Here is a 24,434-nt window from a genome sequence, read left to right as displayed (position 1 = left end):
GTGCAATTATGTTGTGTTGGACCTGAATTCTACCGATTAATTGACACCGAACGAACGAATAATCAGACTTATCATGATCTTGGCCTAATCATGCCTCTCTGTCTTTTAAACTAACCCTAATGGAACAAGGAGATTTTTTACTCCTTTCAACTCTGAAGTGCCTATTTAATTTAAAATTGATTATGAACAGGTGAATATTTTTAAAATATGTTTAAATTATTTTTAGTCACCTATTTTTATTGAAAATGTGTATTTTGCAGCAAAAGTTACTTCTCCAATTATAAAATAAACAAGGTCTAAATCTTAATAATTTAACTAAATTATCCTTGCGAAACAACCATTTGTCTTTTCTGTATTATTTTGATAGAATATTTGATTGTGCTTAAACTCAAGGTAGGGAAGGCATCGCCGCTTAACAGGAAAGGCTTTGAAGATAGAGCTCCATTCTGGTTTACTGCAAAATTAACTTTCATCCATAACCAAAGTTTCAGGAAAATTGTGTTCCTTGTGCGTAAGTGCTGAGGTTCAATTTTGTCTGCTGTATTTTGTCCCTTTTTCATATTTTTTTATTTCCTATCTTCAGTTTCCTCGTATCGTTTGCGGTTAGTTGAAAAGATATTATATAAAAATTGCACGAGACACAATGTATATAATAAATATTATATTTTCGAATAATGTTATTTGAAAATTTTTAAATATTGATTTTGTATGTTTCATTTCATCAAATTCATTTATATATGTTTTATAGAAAATAAATTTCATAAAAAAAAAAGAGTGAGGAAATCATACGTTTCCCTAGATGTCAAACCCTGTGTATTTCAAACATTATTCACCGACACTGTTATTGAGTAGAATTTAATTTATACATTCGCGTGACACTTATTGAGTAGTTGAGACTACCGAAACGAAGAACATGACACTGTTATTGAAGACTACCGAAACAAAGAACATGGGTACAATGATTTACCCATAACTTAAAAGACAACATTCAGTGGATCAAATCAGAATTTGGTAATGAAATCATGAATGTGATTATTGATTTCCTCGGGAGTTTCTTGATTATTGAAGTGAGCTACTCCTTTCTGCACAATCACCTCTTTCAAATGGGGCACATCCTCCTTGAAACCTCCACCATGGACATACTCCTCCATGCCTAGCGAGGTGTACACCATGTCTAATTCTCCCGTAATGAATTTAACGGGTACCTTGATTCGCACTCCACTCCACGGTGCCATGAGCTCCCAATTTCTGCAAATAAATACAAATAGTTAATTAAATTTTAAATGCAATTCTTGTCACGTTGCACAGACATTTTCCCAAAAAATATACAGCAGTGCAAAAACAATGTTCTAAGCAACACAAAGAATAAAGAAATTACGGGTTAAAATTTCTGTAGTAGTTCAAGCCACCCGTAAAGCCGGTTTTTTCAAATTTGGAGACATAATAGTGAAGATCATCTTCTGTGAGCCATGAAGGCAATGTCTCAGGCATATCCGGATTGAATCCATATCCATACTCTCCTTTGGGAAAGATTGGAGGACCAGGCTTCCGAGTCGTGAGAATGTTTTTTAGCACATATTCAACACCAACTTCAGCCATCTCAGCTTCCGTTTTCCCCGGTTCCTGTCACAGGTTTTAATACTTAAATTAGAAAATTGGCCCTGATTTACTTTTAAAAAATCAATTATCCTATGAATTAAAATTTATTTAAGAGTCACTTCAGAATTTACATAAATTATTATTTTAAATAATTTTTAATATATAACCTAAAAATTATTTATATATCAAAATATGTATTATAAAAATACAAAATTTAAAAAACATCACTCACGATTTCAGTATAGAATATAAAAAAGTTATAAAATTTAAAAAATCATGGAGGATAATATTTTTTAAAAATATTTAAAAGTTAAATTTATTTATATATTAACTTTTAAAAACTAAAAAAATTAAAAACTTTTTTATATAAATAATATAATTTTTAAAACTATTTCTCAAAATAAGTTTAACTAAAAAATATTTATTTGTGTAGAGTTTTTTTTTTTCACATCAGCAGATATATCGAAATTTTATGCACGATAATTTTTTTATTATTTTTAAAATAATATCACACTTATGACACGTGTCAAGTTTTTTTTTTTTTTTTTGAGGATAGTGCTATCGCCAAAATTAAAATAGCAAAAAAATCTTTCAATTTAAAAAAAAAAAATGAAGAATGAACCTGAAATCTGCAAATATAGTAATCATCTCCATACATAGCACGCATGCCATCTACCGTCCTAATCTTAGGGTCTCTGCGGAGGAAGGGGACACTGAGGCAGACATAGGCCTTCACTCTCTCAGGCCGAAACATGCAGAGATACCAACCTATGAGGGCTCCCCAATCATGAGCCACAAGGTAGACTTGTTGGACACCCAAAGTGTCTATGAGTGCAACAATATCACCCACTATGTGAAAACCAGTGTAGCTGCTTATTGAAGGTGGCGCCTCCGTGTCACCGTAGCCGCGGAGATCTGGAGCCACCGCGTGATATCCGAGGGAACTGAGAGCCACAATCTGGTGCCGCCAAGAGTACCAAAGTTCGGGGAAGCCGTGGAGGAACAACACCACGGGACCTTCTCCTTTCTCTGCTATGTGCATTTTTATGCCATTCACTTCCACTGTTCTGTGCTCTATTCCCTCCATTTCTCTCTCTCTCTCTCGTGCAGAGTGATACCCTACGGCTTAGAAGCGGCTGAATGAATTATATAGACACCCTCTATCCTTCTCATTATCGATTGAAATATTTTTTTGACCACTCATGGACATTGAATGACGTTGCTATTTTATTTTATTTTTAACTTTTATGAAGTACACCGAGACTTTATTTTTTTTTCTAGAAAAATGAAATACATTTTTGAAATCAATATTATCTACCTCTTTTATAAAAGTATTATCTACCTTTATTTTAATTTTAATACTATTAATTATATATTTTTTAAAGCTCTGAAACACACGTATTTTACACGTGTCTAAGCTGTAAATAGAGTATATCGCGCGGCCTGCAGTTTTCGACGGCTCATTAACTTCGTGAGGTGGTCTAAAATGGACCATCATTGATTCCATTAATATGGATCATTATTTGTTTAATTTTTAACCTGTTTTGAGTTAGAGGTCGAACAGAGTTTTTAAAAAGTGAAAAAAACGCTGCTTCTGTTCAAACGGAGCACAGGAAACTGCAAAATGGAGATTAAGGGTTACACTGTATACCAATGATGCTATTTGATGTATAAATAATGAACTATTTTACGGTAGAATACGAGAGATTTGGATGAATGATACACATGCATGTGACAGCCTGTTTGGGGGTGTTAAATTGAAGAATACTAATTATAGTTTTTAAAAACTAAAATTATTTCAAAAAATATTGATTTTAAGATCTTTATTTTTAAAAAATAAAATTACAAAATATATATTAACAACTGTATTCAAAATAATGCGTGAGTATTTTTTATTAAATTTATTACTTTACAAAAGTTTAATCAACGAAAGGTTCAGACTTTGGTCAGGTACACAGCTTGGCATTACCCCCAACTAAGTATACATAACTACATGTCAGAGTAGGTTTGATTTAGGTAAGATATTCATTTTTAAATTTATGGATATGTATATATGCTGTTGGTGGATGTATATATGTGTACTTAATGAAAATATTTAAAATGATGGAAATAAAAAAAAGTTATAAGTAATTTGAAATGCATAATTATCTAATTTAATAATATTTTTATTATCATTTTGTATTTATTATCACGTTTCTCGCTTAGTATTCCCACCGTTTGAGATTTTATGGCTTAATTACTCGATAGAAACAAAATCCTCCCCGGCACGTTAATTAGAGAAGATGTAGTCGTTTTCTTGTTTGGTTTAGTTTATTTTTCTTTCTTTTTTTGTTAATTTATGATTTACAAACATCACAATAATTAGTTAAAGGGAAAATTAACATAACGTGATTCTGACTAGTGATATTATGTCATGTAGCTCGAAACTACAGGAAAATTTATTAGGTAGAAAAGGGCATATTTAGATTTTCTCTTTTTTAACTGCACGTGATGAGTAATTATATCTAATTTTCAATTAAAAATTATAGAATTTAATATAATAATATTATTATGTTATAAATTTTAATAAAAAGTATTATTTACTAATTTTTTTTGTATATAATATTGCTGACGTTAAAAAATTAGACAATTAAATATTCAACAAATAAGGAAATGAAAAGAGAGAGTAGGCAGCAAGGGGGTGCCAGGTCAACATAAGTGGCTGGGTGATCAATTACTATACCTTTTCAATTTTCAATTGAGTTGACGTACAGATTTATTATGACTAGGTTGTACAAGGAACATTGTAATCAAGAATATAATAAAAAAATTATGTATAATACATTTTTGTTAAAAATACAAAACATTAAAAAACTTATTGCATAAATAATATTAAATATTATAAAATTTAAAAGAATATTCTTTTTTTTTTTAACATTTTAATTAACAAATATTTAATAAAAACGTAAAGAAGAATAATTGCAGGAACCTTAGTTTTGTCCCTACAATTGATATTGCGCTGTGATTTCGTGACAATGCATGTAGACATGCTGTACTATGCTTTTTACGCAACTTTAAACTAAAATAAGTTTAATAATAATTGTGTATTTATAATACTTTATTTAAAATGTTATCACTCATCTTTAATACTAACTTTTATATTTATTGTGTATCAATTAATTCAATATTTTCTTAAAATATAATAAAAACTAATATAATGTTTGAATATTGTCCTTATATTTAAGATATGTTTGAAAACGTAATATATTAAAGCATCTATTCAATAAAATTAGAAGGATCAAGACGTAGATGAAGAATTTCTGGTGTGAAATAGAGTTGTAATTGATGATGGATTATCATTACAGATTGTATATGTGTGTGATTATTGATTTCGTCGGCAGCTTCTTCATTATTGAAGCGAGTTACAATATATTATTACCCACAACTAAAATTAAGAAAAAGGCACAAGACTTAGTGGATCAAATCAGATCTTGGTAATGAAATCGTAAATGTGATTATTGATTTCCTCGGGAGTTTCTTGATTATTGAAGTGAGCTACTCCTTTCTGCACAACCACTTCCTTCAGATTGATCACATCTTCATTGAAACCTCCCCCATGAATATACTCCTTTATGCCTGGTGAGGTGTATACCATGTCTAACTCTCCCGTAATGTATTTAACGGGTACTTTGATTTGCACTCCACTCCACGGTGCCGTGAGTTCCCAATTTCTGCAAATAAATACAAATAATCAATTAAATTTTTAACTTTGATATCCCTGTCATGTTGTGCAAATTATTTTCACAGCTAAAGGGAAACATTAATTTAGAGCAGTGGGAGAACAATATAAGGCAACACACAGGAGGAGCAAGAAATTACGGGTTAAAATTTCTGTAGTAGTTCAAGCCACCCGTGAAGCCGGTCTTTTCAAACTTGGAGACATAATAGTGAAGATCATCTTGTGTGAGCCATGAAGGCAATGTCTCAGGCATATCCGGATTGAATCCATATCCATACTCTCCTTTGGGAAAGATTGGAGGACCAGGCTTCCGAGTTGTGAGAATGTTTTTCAGCACATATTCAGTGCCAACTTCAGCCATCTCAGCTTCCATTTTCCCCGGCTCCTACAGTACGGTAAAAAAACAATCTTTGCCATCAAAACGTTAAAATTTGTAAAATTTCCTACAATTTAGCACTGGTATAGAAGAAGTAACCTGAAATCTGCATATGTAGTAGTCATCCCCATATGCTGCTCGCAAGCCATCTACCATCCTAAAGTTGGGGTTTTGGCGAACGAAGGGAGCACTGAGGCAGACATAGGCCTTCACTCTCTCAGGCCGAAACATGCAGAGATACCAACCTATGAGGGCTCCCCAATCATGAGCCACAAGGTAGACTTGTTGGACACCCAAAGTGTCTATGAGTGCAACAATATCACCCACTATGTGAAAACCAGTGTAGCTGCTTATTGAAGGTGGCGCCTCCGTGTCACCGTAGCCGCGGAGATCTGGAGCCACCGCGTGATATCCGAGGGAACTGAGAGCCACAATCTGGTGCCGCCAAGAGTACCAAAGTTCGGGGAAGCCGTGGAGGAACAACACCACGGGACCTTCTCCTTTCTCCGCTATGTGCATTTTTATGCCATTCACTTCCACTGTTCTGTGCTCTATTCCCTCCATTGCTCTATCTTTGCAGAGTGAAAGGCTACGGTTGCGACGCGGAGGAACCAAAGATGATTTAAAATATTATCTTTGAAGTATTGCAATAAATGGGATGAATTTAAACACGGAATAAAAAAAAATTATGAGCATTGTATTCATGTTTCGTATGGACAATTTTTTGAGAAAATGAATAACATTAAGTTTTATGTCAACTACAAAACTCTTATTTCCTTTGCAAATAAACAAATATTGTATTTGATGCATGTTTTGTAGATATTGATATGAAACAAATATTTTTTAAATTTTCTTAGTCCAGAGTATAAAAAAAATTGAGATACTAACTTTTTATACAATTTTAACTGAAGTAAACTTTTTTGTTTAAGCAAAAGTTGTTTTTTTATTTATTTTGATCAAGCAAATTTGGACAGGAGATACTAACTTTTTTTATCCAATTTTAACTTAAATTTATTAGCTTGAGTGAAAAAATTTTTTAAACAAAAAAAAATTCAATTAAAAAAATAGAGTAAAAGGTTATATTTGTGCAAAAATTATAGAATTCACGGATCCAATTATTATTTTGTACGATTTTTATCCATGTATATTTACTTAGTTTTTTTTTTTTAACTTTAAGACTGTTATAATAATACATGTATACAAAATAAAATAATTATATATGATATACAAAATGATAATTTTTAATGATTCAATTTTTATTTATAAGAGTCGTCACTCATCGGTCATCAGAGTTCTTCATCAACTACTTTGTTTTTGTCTTTCTTATAAAAGCATTTTAATAAACTCCACACATTAAAAAATATTATTAGATTTTTTTATAATAATTATATTATTTTAAATTTGTCTTTAGTTAAAGTTAAATTTTATATTATATTGATTGTTAATAAGTTAAAAAATTTAATGATAAAATATAAATATAAAAAATTATATAAATTTTTATATCAAAGACTAATAATTAAAAAAAAAAAATCGGAGGCAATATTTTCGTGCTCATAATTTTTGCAAAAAGACTTTTGTCCCGACCACAAGCGCTGATGATGTCTGGTAAGATAAAGATGCATGCATGTTGACATGTCGAGAGAGAGAGATAAAGATGCATGGGCCCAAGGCTCACAAACATCGTACACACAAAAAAACAAGTTATATAGTACACTTTTAAATTAGTTATCATGACCGAATAATATCGTATATTTTAATTTTTTAGATTTTAAATTTTTTATTAATTTTAAATATATAAAATGCAAATTATTTAAATATTTTTTACTCAAAATAATAATAATAATAATAATAGAAAAATTAAAATGAACATTTTTAAATATTAGAGATTTAAAAGTATAACTAAAATTTATATGATAAATTAGAATATCTTGAATATGATAAAAAAAAAGTTCAGATAAATTACGCACAACTTCAAATTGATTCAAAATCTAGATTTTACATTTTAGTAGGTTTAATCGGAGTTATACTTCAGTTCTACACTCAGGTCAACCTGGTAGTACCTGTGAAAATTACATCAAATTGTATAGTTTTTGGCGAGAACGCAATTAAGTGTTAATTGGTCTAAAAAAAAGTGCTAATTGGGCCTACCGTTCAATTCTTCTAGAGAGCCGTAGCACTTCAATCCAAATCCTAGTCCAACTATATAACTTTGGGCTACAGAAAGGGGTTAGAAAGAATTCGATTATTCTATGAAATTAATTGATTATTAAAAAAATATTATTCATATAAAGCTAATATATGTTTGTTATATACTCATTGGTTAAACTAAACAAATTACTCATTTAAAAGGGTGAAAATGTCTTTCTACATATGATACCATCCATTCAAACAAATGAAAAATAATTTTTCTACTTGTTTCATTTTTATTTTTGTTCATTCATAATATTTTCCCCTCGTCCAAATATAGCCTACGGTCCACGATGCAAACTCAAACACTGAAATGTAAAAACAATACCAAAATGGCACAGTCATGAGTACAAATAAAGCTTAAACCATGGAGCCTGCAAAAGTAACATGACTCTGTCTTAAGCAACACAGAAGGTAAGCAAATGATATGACTAGGAGTGAGCATGGCGACAATGTTAGGAGTTGATTGGATCAAAACTTCTTTATAAATTGAAAAATGTGACTGCTGATTTCTTCTGCAGCTTCTTGGTTGTTGAAGTGAGCTACCCCTTCTTGCAAAACCACTTCCTCCAAATTTGGCACATTATTCTTGAAAGCACCGCTCTCAATATAGTCTTTCATCCCGAATGAAGTATACACTACATCCAAATCCCCTGTAATGAACTTCACCGGCACTTTTACTTGTGCTCCAGTCCAAGGTGCTGTGAGCTCCCAATTTCTGCAAAATGCACAAGATTAGAGTTTGAGCTATATAACCAGTAAAAACTATAGATACTAAGTCAAGAATAATGGTGAATAAGTCATCAAATCATTCCCTTAAATTACAGTCACTGACGTTAAGATCAATAAATTTGCTCCCTTGTTTTATTAATTATCATTTAATTTAGCCTTAACTTTGAGGCACAACATTTAATTTTGTTCATGTAAATTGACAAATGCAATAATGTTACGGACTAAATTGATTAGCTATGTCAATTTAACTGATTGTCATCAAAGTCTAGAGAGGGACAAATATATCTTGCCGATGGGAGCATTCTATGTGCAAGAAAAAAAAGAACACATAGGAACTTACAAGTTGAGATTTCTATAATAATTGAGGCCTCCAGTGAAGCCTGTCTTTTCAAATTTAGAAGCATAATATTTGAGGTCTTCTTGTGAGAGCCACGAGGGAAGGGGCCCTGTAGTATTGGAATTGAAACCAAGTCCTTCTTTCGGCAGAATTGGGGGTCCAGTTCTACGACTTGTCAGCATGTTCTTGATTAACTGTTCTATGCCATTATTGCTAAACTCAGCTTCTGCCTTTCCTGGCTCCTGTCACATGGATTAACTACAAAATATCAGATCCAGGAAATACGAATGGCTAACCCCATTTCTTTGGTCCTTGAATTTCAACTTTCATGTTATATGCGTCCATCAACGGTATTGAACCACCTCTCACCTCTGTAAATTTCTTTTACTAAACACAATATAGATCCAGTAGCATAAGAATGATATTTTTTTTCTCATTAAAATTTAAAATTTCATCTTGGTAATAAGTGTTTAATTTGGTGAACACATGTAAACTTGAGTTTACATAAATTTGATTTTGTTTAAAAGTAAATTTAAAATAATGTGATTTATGTTTAAAAACTTTTCCTTTACGATAAAATATCCTACTTTGGTTAAGAATAGAGTCAGCATGCTTCAAAGGCAAAAGATCTAAACATCAAATTTTCTATTTAATAAAACATGTACTAAAATAGGCTATTAGCTAGATAAAATGTCCATTATTACACTAATCACATCTATGACATGGTTGTATACTTTATCCTATGATTCAACCCATCCTAAATGGATTTTTCCCCCTCTGTATATATCCTTTTCTTTTTGCGGTGTATATATCAAATAAATGGGGGGAAAGATCCGCATTGAAACGATTACAGGCAAATAAGGAAGATGGGATATCGCAACATCATATTTGGAAACATTGCAAAACAAACGCAAACCGGATGTTGAAGCTGCAAGCGAGTATAATCGCGTTAAGACTTCGCAATAATTTCAAACAAAATAGAATGAATTCTGGATGTATAATATTGTCCAACACTATCGTAACTTATCATTTGTCTAATTAATAAGGTGGAATTGAAGCAACACCCAAAAGAGGAATACGGGTAAAAAAAGCAAATACCCAAAATAGTTCAGTTAAGGTTTTTAAATTGCGGCTCTAATGATTGGATTGCAGTAGCTATTACAATTTGCAACAGCTTTGAGATGGCATTGGAAGAGCTTCTACAAACTGATAACAGAAAAAAGCAAATAGAGTTAAGTATGTTGTGAATAAAAGAGGAAGAACCTGGAATCTGCAGATGTAGTAGTCATCTCCATATGAGGCTCGCATGGCATCAACTGGCTTCACCTTTGGGTTTCTGGGCAAGAAAGGAATACTGAGGCAGACATAGGCCTTGATTTTCTCGGGGCGAAACAAACACAGATACCAACCTATTATGGCACCCCAATCGTGGGCCACGAGGAAGACTTGATCCACACCAAGTGAGTGAATGAGAGCAACGATGTCACCCACAAGGTGAAAGCATGTGTAACTATTCACTGAAGTGGGAGCATCGGTGTCTCCGTAGCCACGCAAATCAGGAGCCACAGCACGGTAACCAAGCGAGCTAAGAGCCAGAATCTGGTGTCGCCAAGAGTACCAGAGCTCGGGGAAGCCGTGGAGGAACAACACCACCGGACCTTCTCCTTTCTCCGCCACATGCATTTTGATGCCATTCACTTCCACTGTTCTGTGCTCTATGCCTTCCATCTCTATGGTGCTGTGGATAATTTCACTCAAAGGGTTTGTTTCATTCACTATTTGGAGATATGGAACTGTGTGACGGTAAATGCACAGCGAAAGCACCGAAGCAACAGCCAATCCTATTTCCCTTTACTATTGCCCACTGGCTAATACTATGATATTAATGAAATTAGTAATTGGTTGAAATCATGGTGATTCGGAAGTATAGACAGTGTTAATATATATATATATATAATATTAAAAATTCTTCTTACTTTAAAAATTCTTATATTTAATTTAAGTTTTTTATTTATCTGAAAAATAATAAATTATAATTTAATATAAGTTACATGAATGAATAGATAGAATATAAAAAATTTTAAACTTATTTTATTATAAAAAAAAATTCTGTTTCATATATATATATATATATATATATTTCAATTAAAATTTAATTAAAAATTAGTTTTTTTATCAATTATTAGTGGTTTGGATATTAAAAAATAGTATTTGTTTTTAAATTTTTTTTATAAGATACCATTTAAAATGTTTAGTGATCCTTGTTAACGTGAAAGTAAAATTAATAGTACTTAATAAATAAATGAAGTGGGTGGAAGTTGTAAATTAAAATTAATAAAAAAACATTTTTAAAGCTAAAATGTTCACTACGAAATTAAATTTAACAATATTATAATAAAGGTCAATTTTATAGGAAGAAGCATTAAAAAAACAATTAATGACGATCTGAGATGTCATGTCGGACAATCACAAATACCTAACTCATGTTCGAATCATTGACAAATTTCCCCCTCCGCCACCACAAAAGTGTTCAGAGAATTCCCAATTTCACTACTTGGTCTGTGACTGACTATAATGAATATGAACAGCTAACTCGAAAAAACAAAACAAAGAAATTATTTGGTTTCGTGAGATCAAGGATTATAGCATACTCTGCAAACTAACAACATTCAAAAGATAATGTTTCCATAATGGCATAATCATAAGCAAAAGTAAAACTTGAAGCAACAAGCCTGCAAACGCAACTTCAGAACACCCAACTACCACAGATGAACGATAACCAAATTATTTAACCACACTCGGAGTAAGCAGCGCAACAACATTTAACTAACAGTTTAAAGTATCAGAACTTTTTGATGAAATCATAAATGTGGTTGCTGACTTCCTCAGCAGCTTCTTGGTTGTTGAAGTGAGCAACTCCTTCTTGCACAACCACTTCCTCCAAATTTGGCACATCTTTCTTGAATGCACCACTTGCTATATAGTCCTTCATCCCTAGTGAAGTGTAAACTACATCCAAATCACCAGTAATGAACTTCACCGGTACTTTGACTTGTGTTCCAGTCCACGGTGCCGTGAGCTCCCAATTTCTGTAAATATAATTCACAAAAGAATAGAATAATAAGCTCTAAACTATTAAAACTTACATAATAATAATAAAAATCATTTACTACGTGGAAAGTCTAATTAATGTCACTTGTCATTGATGGACAAAGTATGCTGCAATTTGAAAAAACAAATGGGAACATACAAGTTGAGATTTCTATAGTAGTTGAGGCCTCCAGTGAAGCCTGTCTTATCAAATTTAGAAGCATAATATGTGACATCTTCTTGTGAGAGCCAAGAGGGAAAGGGCATCGCAGGGTCGGGTATGTATCCCAATCCCATCCCTTCTTTAGGCAAGATAGGTGGCCCTGGTGTGCGATTTATGAGCACGTTCTTTATTACTCGTTCACTGCTATTTTTAGCAAACTCAGCTTCCGCTTCTCCTGCTTCCTGTTACATCAGTACGACACTTGGTATCAGATCTTCAATTATCGTATCAATCAACTTCTCATAATCTCAGTTATGGTATGTTTCTAGCAAACCTTATTAGCAATATTAATATTTGTTTTAAATACTTTTTTTCTTTCCATTCCATTATATTCTCGATAAATTTTAGTCAATCATTTGATATGAGGAAAGTGGAGAGCAACAAGGTTATTTCATTCCAAATTAAGAAAGAAAGAAGTGTAAAAAAAGTATGAGAGTAAATATTCATTTTAATATTCAAAATTGTAAATATTAATCAATTTAATCCTTAATTTTATAAAAAAATTATTTAGTATTCATTGTTTTCAAAATAACACTGTTAATATTTTTTACTTATTTTTTTATTGTCATTTTATATAAAAAAAAATGACTAAAATAAATGTTTTATAAAGTTAAATATTAAAGTAAAATTTTGATAAAGTTAAAACCTAGAATATCTATCCTTATAATTTAATAGGCTAAAACGAGTATTTGCTGAAATATTAAAGAGTTCCTTTTTTATGTATGATTATTTTTAAATTTAAAAAATATGAAATTTCGGTAAATTTACGAAAATATAATTTTAAAAAAAATCTAGATTAAAAACTTTTCATTATTTTTTTTTTTACTTTTTCATATTTAATTATTATTTTAAAAATTGCCAACTTATAATTTTTTAAAAATTTTAATATATTTTTTAAAAAAATCGCCGACTTTGGACGCTTTATGACTTTTTTTGTTCTTTATCTCTGCATTATTTCTGTACCTACATAAAAAATCGCTATTAAAGATTTTTAAACCTAATAATTTTGTAATTTTTTTAAAAATGCTATATTTTTATATATATAATTTAGAAAAACCATATATAAAAATATAATCCATATTAAGGTAAATTTGTTGTCCATTGTATTTTTAGGAAAATTAAGGAGGATTCGAAATAAACAGCTTGGAAACAAGAACCTGGAATCTGCAGATATAGTAGTCATCTCCATATAAGGCTCTCATGGCGTCAACGGGCTTCACTTTTGGGTTTCTTGGCCAGAAAGGGACGCTGAGGCAAACATAGGCTTTGATTATGTCGGGGCGAAACAAACAGAGGTACCAACCAATGATGGCACCCCAATCATGGGCGACGAGAAAGACATGATCCACACCAAGTGAATCGATGAGAGCAACGATATCACCCACGATATGAAAGCATGTGTAACTGCTCACCGAAGCAGGGGCATCGGTATCTCCGTAGCCACGTAGATCAGGAGCAACGGCACGGTACCCTAGGGAGCTGAGAGCCAGAATCTGGTGTCGCCAAGAGTACCAGAGCTCGGGGAAGCCGTGGAGGAACAACACCACTGGACCTTCTCCCTTCTCCGCAACATGCATTTTGATGCCATTCACTTCCACTGTTCTGTGCTCTATGCCTTCCATCTCTACGGTGCAGTGAATGCGATACCTTAAAATAGATGGGGGTTGGAGATGTAGAACGGTGTGGGAACCGCACTTTTTTTGTTTTTTATAATACGAGTAATATGTGGACATTGGAATTACAGGAGTAAATGCATAACATTAGTACTTGAATACAATTCCTAGGTGAGTGGTTGAATACAATTCCTAGGTGAGTGGTTGAACGCTGTTCCAATGTACCTGAAATAATATGTTTAATGATTTATTTAAAAAAACTATAAATATTATTTAATTTATAAAATAACGGCCAGCTCCTAAAGGGACAAATCACCGTTATTCTCATTTGATATGGAACCTTCACCACTATCCAAAGCTCCATAATCATCGACTTCATAAACTCTTTTCACCCAACGTGCCACTTCCCTCGGTTTCCATGCAGTGGAAAACCACTAAAAAAAGATACAAGGGAGGATCCTCTGTGCTCATCGTAAGGAAGCAGTTATTGCACATGCCTTGGCCTATTAATAGAAAAGTGTTCTTCTATGGAAGCTAATCCAAAAGTTAGAAGTGTTGATTCACTGAACAGTTACACGCCTCAACTTACTCGTTTAACCTGGTACTTTTCTTAATTGAGACCTACATAACCCAACAATGTCTTCTGAACAAAAAAAGGTTCAATTTATTAGTGTGATTGGTTTGCTTTAGATTTAAGTTTTTGAAGCCAAAATCGACCACGCTTAACCCTAATTGCATGAAACAACATTTTAATGTCTATTTAATTTGTAGCATTTAAAACATATAAACAAATTTATTTATATTACTTAAAGTAGTTTCAAAATACTGGTTCTTGGACACATTGTTACCTCATTTTGTTTAATAATATTTGTATACCTAATGTAATTATAATTGATATTATGTAGTAGAAATTATTTTTTGATATTTTAAAAAATATTAATTATTTCATTTATTTAGAGTTAAAAACTAATTGACTAAAATTTTTATATTTTATTATTTTTATATTTTTGGTTATTAAATGAGAAATTAGTAAAATGATGTGATAAATTAGAGTTGTATGTGACTCTTTAAATACATGAAATAATATTTGATGTTTATTTAATCTATGATTCTAAAAATTTGCGTTTCATATTCTTGAGTATATAAAATAAAAGAAATAATACTTAATGTATCCTTATCTCATTTTTTTAATCATATTTTATAGTATTTAATATGATATAGGTGATATTTATTTATTTTTAGTAATTTATAACATTTAATAAATATAAACAAGAGTAAAGCTAGTAATACATTCTTTAACACATTCTTTATTGTTAATGAAAATGTATTAAAAACTATAAAATTATTTGTATCTCATTTTTTTCACTCCTAAATCAATATTTTTCTCTCATATTTTTAAATTTTTAATATATTTTAGATAATAATAAAAAGTATATTAGAGAGAAAAAATATATAAATTTTACTCAAGTTGACTTAATATTGCGATGGTCTATGTGTCATAACTTCTTTTTTCTAAATTATATATATTTTTTATATTTCATATAAGTATATACATTTAATATCATATAATTTACATTTTTTTAATATTTTGAAACATTATGAATTGCTTTATATATCTGATGTTGAACATTAATTTACTAAAAAAATTCGTGTTATATCTTTTTACAACCGTGGTCTTCAGACTGTATAAGATAATATCTAATGTTTACTTACTTTGTATTTTTAATTATTTTTATATTTAATTTTATATAGATATTGTTATTTTTATAAATTAAAATAATTTTAATTATTTCATTTATTTAGTTTTAAAAACTAAGTTAGTACATTTTTTTTATGTTTTATTTTTTCATAATTGTGATTATTAAATGAGATATTGGTAGAATAATGTTACAAGAGTTAAATGTGAATCTTCAACTACATGAGATAATGTTTCATATTCATTTAACTAACGATTCAAAACAGTTTTTTTTTATCTTCACAATGATCTTTGAACTCATGTCCTTGTATTATATTTTATTTTTATTTAATAATATATAGAATACAGTCTTGTTTTATATTTAAATTTAAAATATTTTAAATGGTTTATGTGCATACTAAAGATGACACTATTTTTATGATGATTAAGTTAAATTTAGAGAAGGCTTATGATAGACTTAGATGGAACTTTATTAAAAATACTATTCAACAAATAGGTTTTGATTTTAATCTTATTAATCTAATTTTTCAATGCATTTCCTCTCCCTCCATGTCTATTATTTGGAATAATGACATTATTGATAAGTTTTACCCAAATAGGAGAATTAGGCAGGGTGACTCTATCTCCCTTTATCTTTTTGTTATTTGTTTAGAAAGACTAATCCATTTAATTCAAGATAAAGTATTCTCTGGAGACTGGACCCCTTTTTCTTTCAATAATGGTCTCAAAATTTCTCACTTATTTTTTGCTGATGATATTATCTTAATTGCTAAAGCTAATATGGTTAATACTGGTATGATTAGCTCTGCTCTATCTGAATTATGCTCTGCCTTTGGGCTATCCATTAATAAAAATAAATCTTCTATTTTCTTTTCTAGCAACTATGATTCTATTTTATGTGCTAATATTAGTCTAAAATTAGGAATTGGTCGTTCTATACATTTTGGACAGTATCTGGGAATTCCAATTAGCCATCTAAAACTAAAAAAATAGGATTTTGCTTTCTTAATTGACAAGATTAGGAAAAAACTCTCTTTCTGGAAAATGAATTCTTTATCCATGGTTGGCCGAATAACCCTTGCTCAATCTTCAATTATGAGTATACCTGCCTATTTTACGCAATCTATGATCCTTTCTAGGTCTGTATGTATGAAAATAGATAATATCTGTAAAAAGTTTATTTGGGGATCATTAGTTGGTAGGAAGTGTCATCTAGTTAGTTTGAAAGAAATATGTAAACCCAAAAAAGATGGAGGCTTGGGGTTTAGAGAAACTCATCTTGTTAACTAAGCTTATATCATGAAATTATGTTGGCGACTTCTCTCATCCCCCAATGACTTTTGGGCCCAAGTTATTTGTAATAAGTATAAGTTCTCCATTTGTAAAAACCCTTGTCTTTTTAATGTTTAAAACTGCTCTCACTTATGGAGAAATATTATTTCTATTTGGCAGCCTTTTTATTCAGGTCTTGGATGGATTTTGGGTGATGGTTTGACTACTAGATTTTGGGATGATGATTGGATTCTCTCTAATGGAATTCTTTTTGCTATTCACCCTATTCCTGAATCTGATTTATTAGAACCTGTGGCAATGTTTTCTCAAAATGATTTTTTAAACTGGACTAGGCTTAAAACCTTACTCCCTGATCATATATGTGCTTTAATCACTCACATTAACCTCCTACTTTTGATAAAGGACAAGATTTGTTTTTCTAGAAACTAATTAGTAATGATATTTTTACTTTAAAATATGCTTTTAATTTTATTTCTTGTCAGAATCTAACTCAAAATTTGCCTAGCAACACTTTTAATCTGGTTTGGAATTGGGCAAGTTCCCCTAAAATAAATGTGTTTCTTTGAAAATTAGCTTATGGTAGGCTTTTAACAAATGTTGAATGACTTAAGCGTCACATGACTAACTCAGCTTTATGCTCCAGGTGCAATTATGCTAATGAAATTGTTATCCATATTCTCCGTGATTGTTGGATTGCTAAGGGGATTTGGGACCAACTTATTGTTCCTGAAAACTAGGTTTTATTTTATAGTTCTGGAATGTCTAATTGCCTGAATTTTAATTTGACCCAATCTAATTTTTCCTCATTCCCTCACTGGACCTTATTATTTGGAATAGTGGTTTGGAACTTGTGGTGTAATAGAAATAATGAGATATTCCAGAATTCTTCTCTAACCTTTCAGTCTCTTATTTCTAAAATACATTATGATTTTTCCTACCTCAGTTTTTGTTGCAGGACAAATAAGAAGATGAAGTTAGGCTAGATGGGGTCCGAAAGGCTCACTAGATGGCAACCTTTCAGGAGTTTTTAGCTAAAGCTTAATGTTGATGGGGGCGTTTTTCAAGCGGATGAGATGGCTAGTTGCGGCGATCTTATTAGGGACAGCCATGGAAGTCTGATTGCGGGTTTTCATAAAGCTCTTGATCTTTGTTCCCCCTTAGCTGCAGAACTTTAGGGGATCTACTGGGGTCTTCGTCTTGTTATCTCCAAAAACATCAGTCTAATTTGGATAGAATGTGACTCGAAGGAAGCTCTCTTCTTAGTTATGAACCATTGTCGATGTGATTACCCTATTTTTTACATAATTAGCGAGATTAGAAATTTGTTAAAAAAGATTAGCTTTATCAGATTTAGTCATATCTTAAGAGAAGCCAATCAATGTGCAGATTGATTTGTTAAGCTGAGTGTTAAAGATGGGTTACATTTTTTCAGTTTTGATGAAGCTCCCCCTTCTTTAGTTTCCTTTTTGAGGATGGATTCCCTAGGTGTTTGGTCTCCTAGATTTTTAATCTAGGTTGTTTGTTGTTGGGCTTTTAAGCCCCGTTAAATAGTAAAAAAAAAGAAAAAGATGACACTACTTTTGGTAAGATATATAATATCTTAGTACCAAAGTCATACCAGAAATCAAGACAAGGATGTTTGTAAGTGAAACATGACACAGTAAGCTAATCAAGACAACATTCAATTAGTTGTTATGATTTTTTTGGATGCATATGTGGTGACTTGTAACTTATTTTCTCTCTTTGTATTGATTATTTTATTTTCAGTCGTGTTCCTTAATGTACTTGTTCATTTTCATTTTTTTAATACATGAAAAGGTCAAACTTCATTTAGGAAGGTTTTTATCTTAAAACTCAACATCTTAGGACAAAGTTTGTATCGTTAGTCATTTTGAATTGGACAGAAATATTGTTCTTGTCTATACACTTTTATATGAATTTTTTGATATTTTAGTCTCTATTTCTTAGAACATTTTTTCTATATTACAATTGTTAGAAATCACTGCTGCAAGCTACTGTCTACGTTCTCCATTGTCAATAATGGTAGTTTTAAATGCTTCGATACTTATTTTTTTACCACATTTGAAACCAAAATTTCTTACTCTTAAAACAATGTTTGTGTACAGTGTCCACATTGCTAGCGAGTAAATTCTAACACACTCATCACACCAAAGCCTTAAACTTTTTCTCAAAAGAGGTTTTTAGGATGTTTCAAGGTTCACTACATAGAAAAATTATGTGAGATTAACATTAAGTTTCCACCTTGAATTTCAATAAAGCTTTTTGAGGCAAAAAAAGTTTTTTGAATTTTTTAGGAAAAACAAGTTTTTTGAACTTCACAAGAAGGATACGCATGCTTGGATTAAAGGGAATAAGCTATTAAAATAAGTTGAGAGTGTGAGAACTAAGAATATGACTACATTGAAGGCTGAGAATCTTTTTTATTCCTGTTAAGATTCAATTTTGTTATGAATCTGAATCGAAGGAGTAAAAAATTACTTCCATGTAAATTGACACTAAGTTCTTGTTATAAGATATCTATAATGAGAAAAGAGAAAGAAAAGATTATAATATCACAATTCATGATAAAGCTTTAGGAGTTTAAGACAATAGACAAGCAAGAACCTCAAATAGTGGCAACAATAGTAGTGTTAGAAGAATGAAAAAAAATTGTAAGTAGATAAAAGATTTTAAAAAACATGAATTAAAATGTTTGACGAATAATAATCTCAAAAATTAAATGTCTAAAAAAAATATATACCCTATATAATGTTATTTTTGTTACACACTCAATCATATGAATCACTTAACAGTATTTTATTATTGTATATTAACAATGTGTGACTTAAAAGATGATAGATGAAGATAAAAACTAAGACTAATATAACATTTTTAAAATTTTAAAGACTAAAATGTCTTAACACTTTCTATTTCATGGACTAAAACAAAAATTTAGTCTTTTCTTATATCTTATTACTTCCTTTGTATCCCATACAAACAAAGTAACATACTTAAACTATTTAAGATGCGGGGGCATACCATTCAAAGTCACCTTTCGACCCTCGTTTCTCCATTATTTGTCAATCAGTTGTTATTGCTTCTTTTGTCCACACATTTCAGGGTGATTTTAGCATCACGATGATGGTTAAAAGTAGTGTATCATAGATCACCTTGAGTTGACCGGCTACAGGAGAATAGGACCAGTTATAACTATTTAATGTTGTCTATAAGAATTAAATATTTTTTGTATAGTCCTTTGTATTGTAATTAAATCTTTGTTATATAGTCTGTAAGAATTTCAATTCACGGATGAAAACCTTCTTTAAGTTGTATCTGGGACCTAGCCAACCTCATCAAAACCTCATTGCAATAACGCCTTGATCATAATGATTCACAAGATTGGTTTTTACCTGTTAAGTTGCACTCTATCTGCCAATAATGTTTCAATAGCAACTGTACTAATAATGATTCACAAGATTTGTTTCTTGTTTTCAGTCATCAGTTAATATAAACAACAACAAAAAATTCTAATAAGCATCAAAGGTGCGCCCAAATAAACAACACAAGAAAAATAAAAACGGTTATTTTAATGCATGCCAAAGTATACACAATAAAAACTCAAGTATAGCAAGTTTTTATTAAAAATTACAAAATCTAATGTACTGATATTATTAAATGTTGTAATATCCAATAAAAACTTTATACTTATTGATTTCTTATTGTGTGTCTAAGGACATACATTAAAAAAAACAAAAATAAAAAATAAAAAAAATCTTGACACCTTACACAATGATTGCCTAATCTCAAAATACCATGTATGGAATCTGCTAGGTCAAAAACCCCTCATCCTACAAAAGCTCGTAGCAAATTCCATTAAAGAGAAACCCACTGATCGGGAACCCCACATGTTGAACAGCTCAATCTTAGTCTTTCAATGGTAAGCACAATATTAAGGTCCCCTTCCCCCCCCACGGAAATGTTATACTGCCTGGTTCTTATAAATGGAAAAATAATTTATGCACCCAAGTAAATTCGGTCTTTTGCTGATTTTGTTGTACCCCATCCAGCAAATCCATACCTCCTCAATGCTAATCAAAACTAGCATTTAAAAAGTTCAACAGTTCATTTCTCTTGCTTTCAGCCACCTTATCTTCCTTTGTTTTATCAAGTTTCAGAAGAATCTACAAAGAAACAAAAAAAAAAAAAAAGAATTCAAGATGGCTAATGCTAATAAATAGATCGAAAAAAGGTACAGTCAAATAATACATTCATACCTTCTTGCCAGAGACAGCACTGCGGCGTACACCATCCTCTTTGTCACGCCCTAAAAACTGATCAAGAACAAAAAGTTAGGAAAATAAAAAACCATGGAAGCAAGTAAATGCATTGAATTTCTGAACTAGATTACAATAAAAACCTTGGAAAGCTGCACAGGGCTGCCGGTCCTCTCATCATGCTGCTTCTATATAAAGCTCCCATTGCCAGGACAAAGCCCACCAAGAAACAACATCCAAGCAAGTCAATCAAGCGCCCAAACATGTCACAGATCCCAGCTCCAATTTCAAAGAGCCAATACATAAAATAGACAGAAAGTATCATAAGCATCTCAGACTGGAATGTACAAAACATCAAGTCCATGGATAAAAGTCAGCAAGTTTGCAGGGAAATTAACAATTTTCTGTTTTATGCTATGCATTAGTAGTTCAGGACCAGTTATATTTTCATGCTGGAGAAGATGATAGAATCATACAAACATATGTGCGAGTCTAAGTTGATGAATCTTGAATTTGGATAATAATCAACAAAGCAAAACCTCCAGTAATTAGAATTAAGCATGTTGATTCAAGTCTATGAACAAGCTAATGATCTAAATGAAATGAGGACTTGCACAGAGTAGACATTTAAAGGTCACTACTTGATTTAGAAACTTCAAATATGAAGAATGACAAACTATTTTGAACAAGCCTATGGAAGACAGTAAACATGGTAAGAAAAGCGACCTACCTCTTTTACTTTATGCTTCTGCCGCTTCTGGCGGTGGCTTTTACTCCGATCCTTTTCCTTATTCTGGAGGATAAACGGGAGAGGTGAGACCAATGGATAATATTATAAACTAAGAAAAATTGTATTCACAAACAAATCACCTTCTTTGGTTTGTCGCTCTTTTTGTGCCTCTTTGAACGGTGAGATGTTTCATGCTCACTATCGGAAGAACTCTCACTTCTGAAATAATGTAACGAACAAAGTGTTTTGATAAAGCCAGATTAATCCACTCATTAAATTATTAGCACGTAATGCTACAAGTTTTTAATATCAATAGCATACATCGACGTGCAGGGAAGGATATGGAATATCAATTCTGTGAAGTAAGCATACCCTAAGACAGAGAGGAAATTCGAATAAACATAACATTGCAACAATTAAGATGCAAAATCCAAGGATCCTTAAGTATATGTGAAGTGAAAACTATCGAGATGAATTGTAGGTTTCATAAATAGTATTGTATTTGCCATTAAACAAAAGCATGTACATACTACGAAATCAGATAATTAAAGGAAACGAATATTTTATCTGTTATATGAGGGTAGTTTATGGAACCTGGAGTAATCAGAGACTGAGGATGAAGAATAGGAATCGGAATAGGAATCAGAATGGGAAGAGTGACGGTGATGCCTACGGCGTCGTTTTCCGCGGAATTGGGATTTCGTCTTCTTTCGGATCTTGAGAGAGTCCTTTTCACGGTCTCGGCGATTGCGGTGGTGACGCCTGCGACGGTGAGAAGAAGAGTCGTCTGAGGAAGAGAGAGATGAAGAAGAGGCCGCCATCCCAAACACGAGGGTTTGCCACAGATTGGGGGAATTGGCTACCGACTCGCGTCAATCTTCTATTTCTCTCTCTTTCTTCTGGATTAGTGCCCTCAATCATATTTTGTTTGCTAATTTTGTAACCATTTTTTGAATATAATTATTTCTCTTGTAAATTAATTATAAATGACAATATAATATTTTATCTTAAATATATACTTGTAAATGTAAATTTTCTTATTTTTACCATTTAAAATTAATTAATTAATTTTGATCATCACAAATTTTAAAAATTTTAAAATAATTATTATCACAATTTAAGAGTAACATTTCATGCATTAAAACATATATTAATAATTATTGAGTTAAATATATAGTCTATTAACATATATTACATTTTAATTTTAATTTTTATAAATTTATTTTCTATTTCAATAATTATATTTGAAAGGTATTGTTATTTATTACAAAATACATAATTAACTTATATGTTATTACATGTGTCAAATGTCAGTTTTTTTTTATAGATTTGTATCAATGAATAAAATTAAAACTAATATTTTTTAAAAATATAAAAAGCATAACAAATTTTTTTGTAGACATTATAATTAAAATGTAATATATTTTTTAAAATTATTTGACTTAAAATTATTTTAAGGTGACATATAAGATAATATAACTAAATGTATGTTGTATTCCTATTAAGCACCAACAGAGATTTTTAAAAAAATAATAATAAAATAAATGACAAAAAAAACCAAAGGAAACAAAATTTATTATAATATGTTTAATGAATACTTTAGAACCCAACAAATTAGTTGGAAAGTGATGACACATTAATAGAATTGGATAAAAAATCTAATTACGAATATTTGATCCATAACTAAAGTTAAATTAATTTTTAAATTATTATTATTAAACTAATTTTTTAGACTAGTATATGTTTTCGATTGTTCCAATTTTCAGAATTGGATTTCCTTCGTCTAAAACTGTTTCGGTGTTAAGAGGCAAAGCTAACAAAATAAACAAATTTAAACAATAAAAAAAGAAGAAGAGGAAAGTGACAAGTAAACATTTTTTTGGGCTTTTAAGTTTCGATGTAAATAAAAAAACAAAATTCATAATTAAGAATGGCAATATAGAGAATAATAACTTCAACTAAAAATAAGATTTAAATGTAATTAATTTTAAAACTAATTTAAAAAAAATATAATGGATTAGTTTTGAAATTTAATGTATATAAATCAGTAGCCAAACAGTGGCGAAAGAGTGGGAAGAGGTTGTTGGTCCCTTAATTTTTTTTATTAGTTGTATTTTTATATAAAAATATTTTAAAACACCATTAATATTAATTATAACACTTTAGAGGAATAATATATACTATATAAAGAATTTATAAAATTATATATATTTAATATGAGTTTTAGTAAAATCATTTTAATCAACACTAATAACTCTACTACAAATTTGGGTTAAGTTCCGCCCCTAAAACTAGCTGACATGTTGGATGGAATAAAAAGGTATAACTCGATTAAACCATGAGTGTTAAGGATATTTTTTTTTAAATGTTTACAACGAGATTCTGAATACTTTAAATCCATAATCATCACAAAAGTCATAAATTTCTTCCAAATCATTAACCATTTGTGCAACGTATATAAGTTATTAATATGCGCAAATCACCTTCACATTAAGACCAAATTTCATGCTTTCTAAATAACAATATATACACTAATTTAAAAAGAAATTATAAGTTAAACAATGTT

At 30.7% G+C, this 24,434-nt stretch overlaps 4 protein-coding genes across 5 annotated transcripts; all 4 read right to left on the bottom strand.

Moving 5' to 3' along the window:
* Positions 1-819: 819 nt before the first annotated feature.
* On the bottom strand, positions 820-21,731 carry LOC113861646 (epoxide hydrolase A-like). 2 transcript variants are annotated; one of them, XM_027494608.1, is made up of 6 exons: positions 21,721-21,731; positions 18,866-18,869; positions 5,793-6,274; positions 5,458-5,702; positions 5,215-5,309; positions 972-1,153 (listed from the first exon to the last, which is right to left on the bottom strand). In XM_027494608.1, the coding sequence occupies exons 3-6, from the start codon at positions 6,255-6,257 to the stop codon at positions 1,002-1,004; spliced, it is 957 nt and encodes a 318-aa protein (XP_027350409.1). In that variant the 5' UTR covers positions 6,258-6,274; positions 18,866-18,869; positions 21,721-21,731; the 3' UTR covers positions 972-1,001. The 2 variants fall into 2 exon arrangements, with proteins under 2 accessions (XP_027350408.1, XP_027350409.1); XM_027494607.1 differs by lacking the exons at positions 5,215-5,309; positions 5,458-5,702; positions 5,793-6,274; positions 18,866-18,869; positions 21,721-21,731 and adding exons at positions 1,379-1,623; positions 2,222-2,725 and having other exon boundaries at positions 820-1,248.
* On the bottom strand, positions 8,013-10,869 carry LOC113861648 (epoxide hydrolase A-like). The gene is made up of 3 exons (XM_027494610.1): positions 10,213-10,869; positions 8,953-9,191; positions 8,013-8,598 (listed from the first exon to the last, which is right to left on the bottom strand). Exons 1-3 carry the CDS (start codon positions 10,675-10,677, stop codon positions 8,352-8,354), a joined length of 951 nt encoding a protein of 316 aa, XP_027350411.1. The 5' UTR covers positions 10,678-10,869; the 3' UTR covers positions 8,013-8,351.
* On the bottom strand, positions 11,576-13,940 carry LOC113861647 (epoxide hydrolase A-like). Its single transcript, XM_027494609.1, has 3 exons — positions 13,420-13,940; positions 12,200-12,444; positions 11,576-12,038 (listed from the first exon to the last, which is right to left on the bottom strand). Exons 1-3 carry the CDS (start codon positions 13,882-13,884, stop codon positions 11,792-11,794), a joined length of 957 nt encoding a protein of 318 aa, XP_027350410.1. The 5' UTR covers positions 13,885-13,940; the 3' UTR covers positions 11,576-11,791.
* Positions 20,943-22,779, bottom strand: LOC113861649 (splicing regulatory glutamine/lysine-rich protein 1). The gene is made up of 6 exons (XM_027494611.1): positions 22,463-22,779; positions 22,009-22,087; positions 21,869-21,931; positions 21,282-21,326; positions 21,139-21,195; positions 20,943-21,045 (listed from the first exon to the last, which is right to left on the bottom strand). Exons 1-6 carry the CDS (start codon positions 22,687-22,689, stop codon positions 20,953-20,955), a joined length of 564 nt encoding a protein of 187 aa, XP_027350412.1. The 5' UTR covers positions 22,690-22,779; the 3' UTR covers positions 20,943-20,952.
* Positions 22,780-24,434: the final 1,655 nt, after the last annotated feature.

This window comes from Abrus precatorius, unplaced genomic scaffold, assembly GCF_003935025.1.
Source record: "Abrus precatorius isolate BTA unplaced genomic scaffold, Abrus_2018 Scaffold3, whole genome shotgun sequence".
NCBI lineage: Eukaryota > Viridiplantae > Streptophyta > Magnoliopsida > Fabales > Fabaceae > Abrus > Abrus precatorius.
The sequence above is the reverse complement of the archived record's forward strand: the minus strand, read 5'-3'. Positions and strand labels throughout refer to the sequence as shown.